Below are 16,590 nucleotides of genomic sequence, written 5' to 3'. Positions count from 1 at the left end.
TACAACATGTAGTTTCATCAAAAATGTGACTGTTTCTGGAGGAGTACAATCCTTCTGTTTGAATAAGCTGTCTTCTAACATACAGAATTCTGATAAACCCTTTGACAGTCTCTCTTGGCAAATAACAAGACATTGGAGTTTTTTTCCAAGAAAAACTGAGTGTTATAAGCAGGGGGGTGAATAAACTGTGACTTGCAGGAGCTACTCCTAGATTTCCTGCTTGCTCCTCATTAGCCATGGCTAAGGAAAAGAAGAGAGGTCAGTAAGACTCAACTCACAAAATCACCCATTAATGACACTGCAAGTTTTATGTCCCAGGTAGCAACACTGAGCAAGACATGTAAGCACTCAACATTGTCCATCTACTAATGCAGAGTAGCCAGAAAGCATCTGTTCAGAGCAAAAATATACAGAGAAATCTACACTAGACTGCAAAAATACTTTACTCTTATTTATCTAAGAAGAGAAAGAGACTTTACAATGGCTTTGCATTCCCAGTCACTAGAATCCCATTCTTTTTTTTCTTTTTTTACACAGCTTAACAAAAGCTACAGGTTTATGACAGCAAGGGTGACTAAGAGTATGACCCGCAGTAAGCACCATGAATAGACCTGAAAATTACCTCATGTAATAGTCCTGAAAAGGTCACTTTCTCCTGTCACCTTAGACCTTTTTAACTCTGCAGCAGTCATTTCACACTAACTTCCCCTCTCCTCTCTACAAAATCCAAATCAAACATGAGGAACTTCAGCATCTGACAACGGACTTTAGCTTCAAGCTTCAGCACAGCCTTGATCCTCTTTTTTCTATCTCCCATATTTGTCTGGACCAGTCTGCAGTTGCTCTTCAGTGTTCTTCACAAGATGGGGGAACTGCATCTGCACTGCAGGGGACCTTCTCTAAAGTAAAATTTAGAGTGAAATAGTTTGTGGTCAAGGAGCAAAAGCTCAACTCACAGCTAGGAAGTGGGGAAATGTCAAAGAAAGGCCAGTGAAATGTTCTGCCTAAAGAACAATGTGGTGACAGGGAAATGAGTCACTGAAGTCAACTATAAGTTCTCCCTTGATCCTGGCACATGTACAGTGTGGGAAGAAAGCTGTGAGCCAGGCCACCTGGACAGCACAGTTAAAAAAACCACCCCTGAAAATAAACTTGGATGAACTTTATACCCACAATGCATTTCCATCTACAAACCACAGTTCTGTGTGTTTACAGAGGCCTTTGAAATGGGAAAGGGAAACACATCCCAGGACCACAGGATTTTAGATGATACTGCTGAGGAGCAAGCTAATACTTAATATCAAGCAGTGTCAGACAGAAGATGATTTCTAATTTCAGTAAAACACATTTCTGAAAAGATGTAAAAATATAAAAATGCCACCAAAACTCATTAATCTTCATGCTGTCTCTCTATTTTGCACTTACATTGGTATTTATTAGTTTCACTTGATTCCAGTTCTTTCTAGCTCCTTGTCTGCTTAATAGCATTAATATGCACACACTTAGGCACTTTCCAGTGAAGTTACTACTGACTGAAAGATTCTGGGATTCAATCTGCCTGGCAAAAGCCTTAGGAGATGTATGGACTCTCCTATCTTTCCTTCTGAGTAACTGATTACACCACCTAAAAGAAAATTCAGAGGTATTATAGTTATGAAAAAGCAGCAATATTTCTTACTTTCATGTGCCAATAGACTTATTTTCTGAACAGACCACAGAAGAAGAACTTCCAGGTGTATTCCACACTGCTGGAATATTTGTCAGCATTTTTTCTACTTCTAAAGGTCAAATATAGCTAACATAGCATCTAGCCATCAATACAGAATATAGTCTTTGCAAAATCTGAAGGAACAGTATTAGAATCATCATTCACAGTATTTTCAGGTATACAGCTAGCAGCATGTATATCTTTTAGCATCTGGAAATTAAAATATATTTTGCTTCAATTAATTATTATACTTTTTAATTTGCATAACTTACAATATGCACTTCTAAAATGGAATGTATTAGCTTTGTATTAGCCATGTAGTCAACTTCTCTGGGATATTTTTGAATTATTCAACAGAATAGTTCTGCTAATTTGTCTCTTTGAAATGAGTGCACACTTCTGCAAGTTTTACACCTGGCATCTCCAAAAACATAGTGCTGAAAGTAGGAAATGAATAATATTATTCAGTATGGCATTGTGGTCATTTGGCATGTGTTGAAACTCGTTTAACTTAATTTACACAAGAAAAATTTGATGGCAAGCAGCCTGCTAAATCACTGCATCACTGCCAGCAGCAGTCAATCATTAGGCACCCACGGGAACTTGAGCCCACCAGAAGTGGGTGTTCTTGAGCCACAGGCTGTGGAATGACTCCAAAACAGACTCTAAAGAGGCCCAGGGAACAGCTGAGGGCCAACAACAGCAGGGACATTGCACAGCCCCACCACAAGCAACTGATGCAATGACTTCTCCTTTTGCACCACAGAACAGGGAGGCCACATCACTTGTGAATATATTTGTGACTTATATTGCTCGATACCTGAGCCCATTTAGCCTCCACAATGCCAGCTTGGTCTCAAACCTTGACAAAATCATAGCAAATACATATAAAAAGTTGAAAGAAATCTGTCAGACTGATACATAGCTGTTATGGACAGAGACATCAGAAAAGAAAGGGTGCAGGTCAAAGGACCTCATCAACACTTTGGTGGTTACTAATCTGTACATGTGTTGTGCCCTCCATGAGTAAATGTCCACAATTAAGCATTCACAGTAAAAATTTTATTTCAATCTGGAATTTTTTTCCCCAATAAAAACCTCCTGTCTTAATTATTTATATTCTGGCCCACATTCTTTCTGGATAATCAGACATGTCTATGAGAATCTTTCAAAGCCAGCAGTGTGCATTTTAAAATCAAACCTGTAGAGAGAGTGCAGTTATATTTTCATGTCACAGAGGTATAGGCACAGGTAGCACCTGCCCAGCCAACATTGGCTGCTGACAGCCAGCACTGCACTGACAGCACAATTCAAAAGTCCAATTCAAAAGCCCATTACATTTAACCAAGGAAAAATACATGTATACACTGAAAACAGTGTTCAGTCTGGCTTTGACTAGTGTAAATGACACATATACAACTTACAGGTCCACACTCGAGGCTTCTGTTAGTTTAAAATCCTCTACGTAACTGCACAGAGAAAACTGCAAATAGTGAAGTTTCTCTTTCAGATCAACTTCAATTAACCAGCCCAACTCTTGTTTGTAGACAGGGTTGTGATCATTTGGCCACTTCTCAAAGGAAGACATACCAAAGATCTGTAAATTTGTTTCTTTCCCATCTCAGCAGCTAACCTTCACTCAGGTACTAGCAGAGTTATCTCACCTAAACACCAGGTTAACTGTAGAAGGAAAAACTATGTGCTTTGTGCTTAAAGAAAAACAACGAAGAAAACAGAATCAAACAGCAAAACCTTGTAGCACACTAAGCACAGCCAAATGCTTACTGTAAAAAAAAAACTTGGCTGGATGCTAATGCTACTGTACACATCTGAGAACTGCTATTGCAGGACTGGAAAAGGCCAAATACCATTTTAGATAGAAATCTGATTTCCTTTACTTCCTTTGAAGAACAGCATCACTGGTTGTTTATAGAAATTACTGATCAATCACACCTACCCACAGAAAACAAAGGTTTATGAATTTAGTTACTTTTCCTAACACTATGAGAGAGAAGTTTTACATTCTTACAGCTCAGCCAGCCATTTTGATGTGACAAGTGGCCACTTTCATCTGGAGCCACAGAAGATAAGGAACTCAAATCCCATTCTAGTAAATAGATGTGCTGGTTTGATTTAACTGTGGTAGCCTGTATCTCCCACTCCTACTATATTTTAATGATCCAAGGTACACAACACTTCCTCTACTTCAAGTTCTCCTTAAATGATTCCATCAACTCAAGAATTCAATCTTAAACTACATTTGGGAATTCTGATAATCCAACCATTTTCAAAAGCTGTGGTTTTCACAGTATTTTCATATAGATAGAAGCATTTAGGTTTAAGCAGACAACACAGAATATGTTCAGAAAAACAAACATAAAATTAATATAAGAATTAATTAATTAATTAAAATTAATAAGAATTAATTTTAATTTTCATATACCTAGATAACACATCTACATTAAAATAAAAAATTTGGTCAAATTATAAAAACAAAAATACATTTTGTAAGTGCTGAATAGAGAGTTGAAACTAGAAGGCAAAACACATACCTGGAGCTGCATATCAGCTGCAGCACACACCTTTTTGGATTCACATAATCTTGACACCATGTTTTTTGGTAGTGGCTTGAAAAAAAACCAAACAGGTCACATTTAGACTTATTGTTTATTCGTAAATTGTGTTGAAATAGCTAATTACTAAAAGAGGCTGAAGATACAAAAAAAACCCTTATGGTACTAAAACACATTTGAAGTGCTTTGCATTGAGGAAGGAAATATTTGCCGAACAAAGCATTAAATGGTCAATTAAGATATCAACATTAATTCACATAGCAACAGAGAAATCACTAAGCAAAATCTGTTTGTTTTTCTATAAACTAATTCCATATTCCCTTATATGCCTGTAAAAGATCTTATTACTATTTTTAGACATAAAGAACAGACTGGGGCAGTTAAAGCCCTCCCACATCATACAACTCAAAATACTGAGCTTAATAATTCTGGGTTTTCATAACTTCAACTGAGACAGCATCAGACCTTCTGCCCTAACCCACATAAAAATATTTAGTTGTACTGAACAGTAAATATCTACCCTTTGAAATTTTTAATGAAGTTAAATTTATTCCACATCTATGGCAATAAAATTATCCATGCCACCATATACTGAAAAGTCAGAAACACTTTTCAAGTAATTATAAAAAAAACCTTTTGACTTTCCATCCAGATGTCTGCAAAAACATCCAAAGACTTTTTAATGCCACATTTTTAAGAACATCTGTCTATGAATGCTTGACCTTACCCTTCTTCCACCACTTGCTGAAGTTTTTCAAGAGATGTTTTTCCTAACAAACATTTTCTTTTTTTTCCCTAGCAGCTTCCTTAACCAAACAAATGGAATATAGTTTAAGTAACTGCATTTTTGCTAAAAAATTAAAAAGGTACTGAAAGTTGTACAACATGTATAGAGTTATGTTTAACATGTAGCATCTCCATAACATATAGGTAGTAAGCTTGACTCTAAAATCACACCTATGCTTTTATAGTGTGTTGAAGCATTCAAGAAATAATCCAAGAAAGTCTACAGATATGGCAGAGCCATATGTTTAGATCCTCTGCAAATTATATGAATTCCAGACAAGCAATGTTCACAGAATAAAACCCAGCTCTAGAGAAGGCACACCTAAGTGAAGAAATTTTATCAATTGACTCTAGAATCTCAAAGTTGAAGCTGGTAAGAAAAAATCTCTGCTTGTGCAGCTGCTTTATGCAGTACTTGCTAAGGCTTCCAACCTCTTCTCCAAGTCAAAAGTTAGCTAGGTCAAGCATGGTATAGAGCCAGACAATTTAATAAGGCAGAAAATCAAAATAATCAAGAAGAAAGTAAAAGTAAAATCAAGAAGAAAGTACAGGTCACTCTTATAACCACCTGCTGACAAAAAGGCAAAGGAGAAAAAAATATTTATGTCTTTCTTAAATCTATCTGTGTTACTAACCTGGCTCAAAGATTGTGTTGTGATCACAATTCACAAGCCAAGTAGAATTTGGCACCAGAAAAACACTGCCAAAATTAGATTAAATTGAAAGAATTTAAATTGATAAAGAAGTCACTTATTTTTCCCAAAACACCTTTGGGATCTTAAGATTTCAGGGAAGGAGAACTTGACTCCAGAGGGTTTTTCAAAGATCACAACTCCACTCCAAAGTATGTTTCTGTGAATGTCATGCACACAGACACATTCAGGTCTTGAACTGGAGCATGTACTGTTTCAGGCAGTAGAAACTATTCCTCCCTGCTCCATTACAATCTCACGCAGTTGCTTAATAAGCAGCTGAATGAATTTAAAAAAAGGTATCAGCATTCCTACTTCACTTCTCCTGAAAGATGAACTCTCTGATAACACCAGAATGAGACTGTCATCTTCTTTCTAAAAGAAAGACTTTACAGAGCTTTGCCTAAAACTATGCCATTGAATAACCAGTCAATTTTTAAAATTTAAACACTACATGCTTTACTTTGAGTCCACTCTTCTATCCTTCTCCATTAAGTAACTTCAAGATCTTGGAATGAATTTTTCAGTTTTCATGGTGGCTAAAAGAAAAGAATTCCCTGTGTCCCAAAGCATGCTTAACTCCTTACTGTTGTGTAGTAATTGCAACACATTGTAACTGTACTATCTGTGGGCTTATTCTTTCAATCATGCTAATACAATACTTTCTTTGTAATTCCATCTCTGTGAAAAATGAACTCAGCTCAAATTTGAACAGCTGAAACACTGGCCATTGTTCAAGAGAGCCTCCAAAGACACAAAAGCTTAAAATTATTTAGCTCAGACCTACCATGTATCTCTGCACTTTACAAATGAAATCAAACAAAATCACAATGATACATAATGGCACCCATTCCCCAGACTGTCTGCTTAAGTGCTGTAATGTCCCCATTTTGGTATGGCTTGACTTCATGAGCTTACCTGATTAATCCAACTTTAGTAACTAATTATTACAATCCTCTCTATTTATTCATTTTATCTCTAGGGTTTTTTGGTTTGAGTCATCTTTTGGATGAAAGGAAAACTAGGCTTGCTATTTTCTTGAAACAAATAGATTTGTTCTGGCCAGCTTTTTCAACTAAGTTCAAAAGACCTGCTCCTTTTGACAGGAGAGCTTGCAAGCTTTGTCACTCCTCAACATTCAACAGCACAACCTTTCAAAAGAGACAGAAAGCAGGAACAAGCTTTCTATAAACTTCAAGATATTTTCAACCAGAACCTCATGATCTACATCTAAATGAGCTCTCATCTTCGAACGTCTGCCCATCAATTTCTTTTTCTGCAATGCTACTAAAATACAATTTTCAACAGTTCAGATGTTTTAATAATCAAAACACCTCTTCCTCTTCCCACAATCATAAGCACTGATTATAAGTGCAGATCCTCAAAGATGAGTCCTTTTACAACTGACTTTTATAGCAATGGCTAATATAAGATGAGATTACACTAGTAAGTTTTTCTGGTGCAATTATGTTCAGTAGGAATATTAGAAACCACACCACCTGAAGTTTCCATGCAAAAACTAGAGTGCAGATGCAGCAATGCCAAAAGAAGGACGCTGTGTAAAATTATCTGCATTGCCTCCAACATAAACTGGGTCAGTAGCAAGTCCACCTTCTGCAAACATCCAGCAGAGCTGTGTGGTGTAGCTGGTGCAGAACACAGTTTTCTAGCAGCCTTCTAGCATAGAAAAGCTCAGTCTCTTAATTCATAAGAAGAAAATTAATGTATGTTCTCATAGAGAACAACATATTGATTAAATGGTTTCACAGTTTTCACATTCTACCTTTTTTGTCCATTTTTCTTACTTCCCCTTGAAAAGGGGATAAAGTGGACTCATTTTCTTTCAAATAAATCAAAAACTGGAGAAACAAACAAAAAAAAAAATTGAATTTCCTCTTTGCACCACAAAAGAATTAATCAGGGAACAAGCAGAGAAATTAAGCCCCAAAAAGATCTTTGTGAAGTTGAAAATGTAAGAGAGATGGGATTTTCAAGTCGAACTACTTCATAACATACACACAACAGAAAATATTGCTTTGATCTATTTGTATTTAAATGACAAATATAGAAATTCGATATCAGACACCTAAAGTCAGCTTAGATGAACCAATATAAGCAAAAGCAGATTTATATATGTTGGATAATGGCTTAAAAATGCATTCTAAAATTTTAAAAAAGCAATTGAAAGGAAGGAATCTAACACTCTCAAGAGCCACAGAGCAGTTTCAGGCTCTTCTTCTCATCATCCAGCATAATCCATTCTTGCTCTCTTCAAGACTGGGCTTTTACATCAAACCTCTCTCAATTGCTGTCTGAAAAGGGAAGATTTCACCACCAATAAACAGAAGTAGTTTATGGAAATGCCAAATGGGACACAATGTCTGGTTCTTAGCTTTTGCACTGAAACTAAACATGGTTTAGATTTGTCAAGTCATTTTGAAAATACAAAGCCATAAATAATGTTCTACAAATCTCTTTCAGATGTTTTAGTGAAGCTCATTCTCTGAACTCGTATGCAATCAGATTAACTCCATGCTGTTTAAACACTTCATGAACTTTATAGAGAACAAGAGAACATTACAAAGTCCTATTTCTGTATGTACATTCAAGTAGATAAATGATCAACACTCCTGAACTGAGTTTAATTCCCAGGTGTCAAAGAGACCTTTCTTAGTGCAATCAATTCTGCAGAAACAATTGCTCTCTTGAAAAGAAAAAAAAAAAAAAAGAAAAAGAAAAAAAGAAAAATTACAGAGCAAATTTCTCAGACAGTATCTATTAAAAGAGAAGTTAGATAGCATATTTTCCTAACTGTTCATGGAGGTAAACACATTTCTACTTCCATAATACTGAAATGCACCGAATGCTTAGTACTGTATAAGAAGCTCCAATGAAGTATAACACTACACAAATTAGGAGGAATTTTTGAAATGTCTGTATAAATATAAATCATTCTCTATTACCATGTCTTAAAGTGACCACCAGTCACCTTGCTCCAAAGAGCACTGCTTTCCAAATACCCCACAGAAAGCAGATCCTTGTAACAGACTGATAAAGAAGAACTTCATGTAAGAATGGCATCATCAGTTTTAATGCAGAAATTCATGACTAACAGAATCTAACTAGTCCTAATATAATCCTAAATAGAGCAGTATATTTTTCATCACAAAATATTTCACTCACTGCCCTACACTGTGCTAAAAATGGAAATTTTGAAACACTGCAGATAATTTCCATTTATATCCATGATTAGTTATCTGAGCTTTATTTTAAGACAGACTTTAGAAAGTTCAATGACAAATGCTATTTTTGTCATAACTTACCTGTAGTTATATTAAATCATTCCAAATAACTTGATTCACACAGAAGTTGTTCACCTACTATACCTTGTAGAAAAAAAAAGGCTGAAAGTTTTAAATATGTAATTGGAATCTAGGATATAAGAACCTAGTATTCTTATACAGATTTACATTTATCTTTTTTGCAATGACAATATTAAAATTTTTTCTGAATAACTGAAATTGTAATATTAAAATAACTTTATCCATTGTTTATTTCTACTTAAAACATTATTAATTAATAACACATGTAAAGATTATTATTTTCCTACATACATTTTTTCCTATTTTCAAAATTTTACATTTTTTTCCCTACCTGTCCTGTTTTATAATGCCTTGCAAACTGGTTAACCACTCGATAGTCATTTGCAAAGTACTCCATCAGAATTGAGGGAACTTCAGCAAAATCAGTAGCACATCTGGTTCCTAGAGGTAGAATAATTGTACACATTAGCATCTGCTATTTTCACTAACAAATAGTTAACTCTTCCCAAAAGGTTTTGCGACTTTCAATTTGGACTTTTGGTGAACTTTAATGTTCTTTCATTTATTAAGTCAATATTTTATTTCCATTATTGTACATACTGCCAGAAAAGCTTCATTATAATCCTATACATTTTACTATAAATCACAAAGTAAAACAAAATATTTGAACAGCTGGGTGAGACACCTTATAAAGCTCTGGATCACACCCTTTTTAAACTAAACCAGACTGTAGCCAAACTGGCCCTACATGAAACACCAAATCTATTTAAGTGTCCTAAACCTAAATTAAACTACAATGTAAATAAAACTCTGCCTTAATCCCATTCACAGTTACAAGTTTTAGCTTCCATCTGTTTGCTGAGCTTTCTTATGCTTTACATTAACCTCGCTTTATGACACCGAGTCATTCACTCAAAGAACACTCTTGCAGATTGAAGACGTGTTCTATGTAAGTGCAATGAGGTAATATCTCAGCTGTTACTATTTTCAAAAAAGCCCTTTCCCAAAAACCTTATTTACTCTAATCATTATCAGCATCTTACCCAATGGAAGTGACTAAAAAGTGTAACACATTGCCAAATCAAAGCTGAATTTCTAATTTCTGTATTAAAGTTAGCAATGGAAAAGTTGTTGCTTTCATAGTGGACCCACTGGGTCACCACCTCTATCCCAGTCTGCCAGAAACAATGTCAACATTCAGAATCAGTCTTAAATCCCAGTCTGCTTTTACTATTATTTGAAGACTGGTTTTTAAAATCACTCCTTTGACTTCCACAAACCTTTCTCTAATTGTTAATCTTAACTTATAATCTGTTTACACTCAGTGATTCAGACAGATACTGCTCTTTATTACAAATAGCATTTATCACACTGGTTTTTACCTACTAAATAGAGAGAAACTATATTCTCTCTGAGCATCATTATCCAAAGGCAAGATAAAGTCTAAGAAACTATCCATTCTAGTTCTCTGTACCTGCTGCAGTTTGAATTCACCTTCAGACTAGACACACAAAATGAACATGCCCAAACACTGCATGAGGTTTCACCAGTACCTTTACAATCTAATACCCACTGCTGTTAGATAGAGCTCTGATGTAATTTCAAATCACACTGGACCTTTTCACAGACACATTAGCTATATGCACTTCTGCACTGACACATAAAACTGTGATTCTGTTTGTGCACCACTGCTGAAAAATCCATTTGGTAGCAAAAATTCTCCTTATACTCTGAAAATGCATGATCTGCACTGTGCAGTTCTGAATCAAAGAAAAGTAAGGCAGGAGAGAGCAGGAAAGATGTCAAATTACTCAGCTCATCTCAACTAGAATGTCAATTTTTTTGTGCTCACAATAGCCTGTAGTCATATTGTTTCCATACTTTACCACCCTCGTGTTCCATGCGAGCAGACAGCCCCTAACAGACATCCCTGCGACAAGCCCTTTGATTTTTACACATTCCAAATCCATTAACAAAGGATTCTCTGCAGAAACAACAGCACTGACCTCCAACCTCCAATGCTGCTTTTGCAATGCTAGATCTGGAGTGAAATCCTCTGGGATGCAGGACTGCCTGGAGCTAAGGCAACACAGAAACCATACACAGGGACTCCTGGAAAATCTGAGCCTCACAATTAGCCACTTCCTGCCCCTTCAAGAGTCTGACATGCAGAAACACATGATTCAGCACAAGAGGAGAACTCACACTGAAGTGGCTATTTTGGGCATATAAGTACTCCTGTAGCTCAAGATGAGCAAGGCTATATGAGTAGAAGGAGTGGGGGAGAGCCCTTAGCTGTCCCAAAGACTATACAGAGCTTATACTCAAGGAATTATGCAGTGTTCATCTGTTTTAACAATGTCTAGTAGTGACATACTTATACAATAGTTCAGTCAACTTTAATTTTAAATGGACAACTTAAAAAAAGACTATTTTGCCACTGAGTGCAAAGGTATCTTTTGATAAAACATTAACTGAACATTAACACCCCTTTGTATCATTAGTATAAAAATGGTAAAAGATATTAAAAAACTAATTCTTCAGACAAGGGATTCACAATCTCACCTGTTTTGTAGTTTGGTTTTTATTTTTTAATAAGTAAATGTCTACTGCACTTGAGATTTCCAGCACACTATTATAGAAAAGAATATACCAAGCTGTCCACAGGTAAAAAAAGTAGCATGCCAAGCAGCCTTAGCCAGCATGGGTGTTTGACCTGTTTGCCACAACTGCAGAAGGTTATAGAAGCCAGAGACCTGCCAGCCAATACCCTTACTACTCTTTGCAAGACCTAATTCACTGATTTTCCTCCATTCATTTTCCTAATCATTTCCAATCCAGGATTCAATGTGGTTTTACAGTAGGTACACCTATTTCCCAACCTCCAACTATTCCAATGATTATGAACTCCACATAAGACAAACTTAAAAGAGTGGATACCACCAACAGAATAAAGATCAACAGTACAAAAAAAGAGATACAAACACCTAATTCTTATTAGAACAAGAATATTCAAAATGTTGTTTGATTGAGTTTTACATAATATCTGCAGATTTGATACTGTATTCTCAAATCATCAAGGGTATAGAACTATTAGTATGACAACCATTTTTGGTTCATACTCTTTTTATTCTTTTGTTCTGTTCTATTTTTATTTTTTTTTTTAATCTACGCCTTTCTTCTGGAAATTAAACATTTCACTAAAACAAAAAAAATCACGACTGTGATTTTTTACACACTTTCTTACCAGTGACATGTTGGTACCGAGTTCTCCCCAGCATAGAATGCATAGCATGACCCATTTCATGGAACAGATTCTCCATCATGCCTGGACTTAGTAACGTTGGTGCACCCCTTGCTGAATTGGGAAGGCTCAGCATAAGAACAACTACAGGTAGCTGGTACTCTCCATTTTCCTTTAGCCTGCCTCCTCGAACTGTAAAGTGACAGTCCTTTCCAAGGCAAAAACAAACATGGACAGCCAATGTCATTAGATCAGTGATATTAGAACAATGATTAAATTAAACTAAACTGTTAAATCAAATCAGAACATATACTCAGCTACACAAGTAGAATTCAGTGCTGCTACTGAACAACAACACTGTTCTCCATCCTTACCATATACCTCAAATTCATAAAGAAATTACTTTATTCCATAAAGGAAAGGCTGTGTTGCTTCTAGAAAATAAAATTATTTCTTTATGTTTTAGAATTATCCAAACCGTTCAAACTTTCTAACAGGTATCACTAGTGACAAGAAATTTACTGATGTGTCAAATCCATAATGTACAGATTAAATTCTCTCCTCAACCTTCAGCAGTAACTTCTTTATAAAATATACCACACAGCACTATTAGTATCTTGTGAATTGCTAGCAAAAGAGTTATATATTTAACTAATGTAGGTTTAAAGTTTGTCCACTCATCACCTCACTAAAGGTGGCAATTTGCAGATGCTTCTGCTGAGTGAAGTGTCTACTGTTCTGCATCCTATTGCAAATATACTGGCACTAGGTAGTGACTGAGCCACAACAGTTAGAAACATCTACAGTTTTAAAGAGAATTTAGAATAAAATTAGTTGAGTGTAAAGATTAGAAAGTATAAATGTCAGATTGTTTCTACTGTAAACAGTAGGTCAGAAAACAAGTGTTTAAATCTCTACCATTTCTCTAAACAGAGTTCTCTAAACATTTTGTAGCACCTGTTATTTTGTGCCACAGAGTCTGAGCTCAGCCTACTGGGTTTTGTTTTTAAATGAAAGCTTGCTCTAAAAAATATTTTACCTAAACCCACACATGAAGTTACAGACATTCCCTGTTTAAATTTATTTTAACATGAGGAAAGTTTACTAAATTTATATTGAATGTAAGTAGCACTAATGCTACAGTCATTACTCATATAAAACCCAAGCTGAAGTCAGATCATAAATGTTACCTGATGTGGTTTATCAGGTCGCTGGAAGAAGTCACAATAGATGTACCCCAGCAAACCTTCAGTTTCGTGAACAACAGCCTGAAAAAAAAAGGGTATAATTTCCATAGTGAAAGCACTGATAATGTGCAAACTGAAGACATAATATTCAAATCCCAAGACTTATAATGAAGAAATAACAAACAAACTGGGAATAATTAATATAAAATCTTTATTTTAACTGAAAATAAATATATGGACAAAATTCACATCTTGTATCTCAAACTACAGACATTTCTGCATTTCACTGAAAACTAGTCACAGATTAGTATTAAAAGTACTTTCTGTGTTAAAAAAGCCCACAACTGACAAACAGAAGCTGACTTACCACAGAAATAAAAACAGAAAGAGTAAGGAGTAATTATAAATTGACCCACAGTATATAAAGAACAGCATCTCTTGCTGGAGGCTGAGGATAGAAGAGCAGTGGAGAAGATCTGGCAATGAATAAATGTAGGAAGACAACAGAGGAACTTGGGAACCTGATGAGTAAGTTACTGCCCAAGTTTTGATTTCTACCCTCCCCTAAAAAGAGGGCAGAAAAATAAAAATCAATCTCAAAGTAAAGATGACTTAAAGAGTAAAAAAAAAATAAAAGAGGCAAAGACACATGACAGCTAGGACACACACCTCCAGCATTCTAGTCATCTAAGGTCATCTACCAACTGAAACTAAAACTAACAGGGCCCATTCAGAAAGGTGCAACAATAATCTCCAAACAGAAAATGTTTCTGATTCAGGCATTGTTGACACAGAGCTATTAAAAGGCCATAAAATACCAAACATCCAAAAGGCACTTAAAGAGATGATAAAGCTCTTGAGGTCTAACTTCAACTCAAATTAGACAACTACTTTGTGTTTTTGATAGGTATCCAAGTAATTATTTTTTTTAAAGTTTGATTCACAGCTCACAGGAACACACTATCTTGATTATCTTCCCTTTGGTTTTAGATGCTGGGAACAAGAATACTTACCAACTTTCGAACATCTTCAGACCAAATCTCTCCTCTCTTTGTCTGTTCAGCATAGAGAGAGATCCCTAGGAGCTGACTGAACAAAGAGTTCAAACCTTCCATGCATGCCCCAAGAGAGAAAAATGGACAATACAAGCCAGGATCAATGTTGTACCTAAGGGAATACAAGAATCCCAAACCAGTCAGTCAGCAGAGCTACATAAACTACAGTACTCACCTTCAAGCCACAGGATGTCATAAAATACACCAGCTCAGCCCAAAGACCCTCAGCAAGCATGTTTGGCTTTATTTTTCAAATAATGACACCAAGTTACAGGCACAGTGCTTTGCAGTACCTCAATTATTATTTCAAATCTGGATACCAAATTCAACAGATGTTGACTATGATTTTGAGAAATGTGGTGAACATGCAGCCCAAACAGACCATGGCAACATGATGGGTGGCCAAGCAGTGGCTTTTGATACTCAAGAGGCCACTGGCACTTAAGTGCCTTTCCCATGCCAAGGCTGCATCGTGTGACTGATCAGAAAAACAAGCTGGCTTTGGCTGTGGTGTAAGCCAAATCCCCAGCTAGGTCAGGAAACCAACTGGTAAGTACTGCTGACTCTGCAGTCTTGCCTTTCACTGCAGCAACAGAGACACCAAGTAGACACAATCACCTCCCACACAAAAATCACACCTCAAGCTCTGGGGACTCTCTTGAACCATGTAAAAAATATCTTACAGCTGCAAGCCACCTGGAAATTTCAGTATGTGACATGGATTTCAAACATGGCCAACACAGTTTCCTGAGCCTAACCTCAACCAACTAGGTTCAAGATGTAGTACAGAAGACACTCATAGGGAGGAAGACATCATACATCTGCATGCATACACATAAACAGAATGAATAAAAAATTCAAAAAGGAGTTCAGAGATGTATGCAGTCTGTAGAGGGGTTTACACTCCCTGAGACTCTGACCCTAAAAAGTAAACACACTACAAGTGTATCAAGCAAATAAAAGCTTTGCAAAATTACACCTTTAAGCAGCTGATCAGCACCACACAACCCTTTTGAGGCAATAGCAAAATCAGAACTGGAATCTGCTAGTAGCTGTGTGTGTGCACCCCAAATGGCAAAAAATACTCTTGTCTCATTTCACATACAAAGCCCAAGCGTTATTTTATGCTATTTTCTAGGGTCTGAGAGTAAAGACTGTTTAACTCTAGACAATCACAGTCACTGAAATTTAAACATGCATCAGCTAGACTACAATAGCTGGACACCAAATATGAGAACCATGCTGTTTTAAGGCCTGGGATCAAAAGGCTTAGTTACAGACCAGCTGTGAAAGAACCAGATAGTCCCTACCCACACACCTACCCTCCCTTCCTTCCCACTCCCACAGAGAAGACCTGAAAAAGAAACCCACTGGGGATTCTTCATTTGCTGAAGTGCTGCTTACAACTGCAGCTCTGATTCACTGATGGGCATCACTGAGCTGTGAGGCATAGCAGGTTGGGGTTACTCCTCTAAGCCATGATATAGTGAGGTATAAGATTCTGCTTATTTTCACACCACAAATGCAAGAAGATAAAGTCGTGTATTCCATTCTATTTTAAACTATACTGGAACACAGAAAATAAAGCAGATTTTGCTTCTACCATACAAACACAGTTTTTCAAGAACTTCACACTTAAATTCACACACTGCATGCTTCCATGTACATGTTTTCCCTCTTACTCAAAAAGTCAATACACCCAAGGAATAAGCATGATATAAATCACTTTAGATCAAGTTCAATAGAAAGACTGAAAGCGAGTCTCTAAAAGAAAGCAGAAGAGATGAGTTAATTTTCATATAAACCACAGAAATTTGGAGTACAAAGGACATTGACTGACACAGAGAACTGTCCCTTCCACTGCAACATACGGAATTACAGGGTATGTGTTGAATATCCTAAGAATTTTTAACACAGTAATTCCTAAGAATTGAATGCTTTCAACAGTGGCCCTTTTTGGAAAGCTTTAGCAGGTAAATCTCAGATGTCTCCATACTTTTATAGAATCACCCAGTGATTGCC

At 36.3% G+C, this 16,590-nt stretch overlaps 1 protein-coding gene across 1 annotated transcript in view; it reads right to left on the bottom strand.

The window, feature by feature from the left end:
- MIPEP (mitochondrial intermediate peptidase) overlaps positions 1-16,590 on the bottom strand; it is a 69,374-nt gene that overhangs the window by 23,329 nt on the left and 29,455 nt on the right. The window contains exons 11-15 of the mRNA XM_071434060.1: positions 14,527-14,680; positions 13,517-13,594; positions 12,330-12,534; positions 9,414-9,523; positions 4,261-4,335 (exon numbers count right to left, since the gene is read on the bottom strand). Of these exons, the coding sequence (XP_071290161.1) occupies positions 4,261-4,335; positions 9,414-9,523; positions 12,330-12,534; positions 13,517-13,594; positions 14,527-14,680 (622 nt within the window). The remainder of the gene's footprint in view (positions 1-4,260; positions 4,336-9,413; positions 9,524-12,329; positions 12,535-13,516; positions 13,595-14,526; positions 14,681-16,590) is intronic.

Source organism: Agelaius tricolor, unplaced genomic scaffold (assembly GCF_023055355.1).
Source record: "Agelaius tricolor isolate 1412-34295 unplaced genomic scaffold, bAgeTri1.0.p SCAF_9, whole genome shotgun sequence".
Taxonomy (NCBI): domain Eukaryota; kingdom Metazoa; phylum Chordata; class Aves; order Passeriformes; family Icteridae; genus Agelaius; species Agelaius tricolor.
The sequence above is the reverse complement of the archived record's forward strand: the minus strand, read 5'-3'. Positions and strand labels throughout refer to the sequence as shown.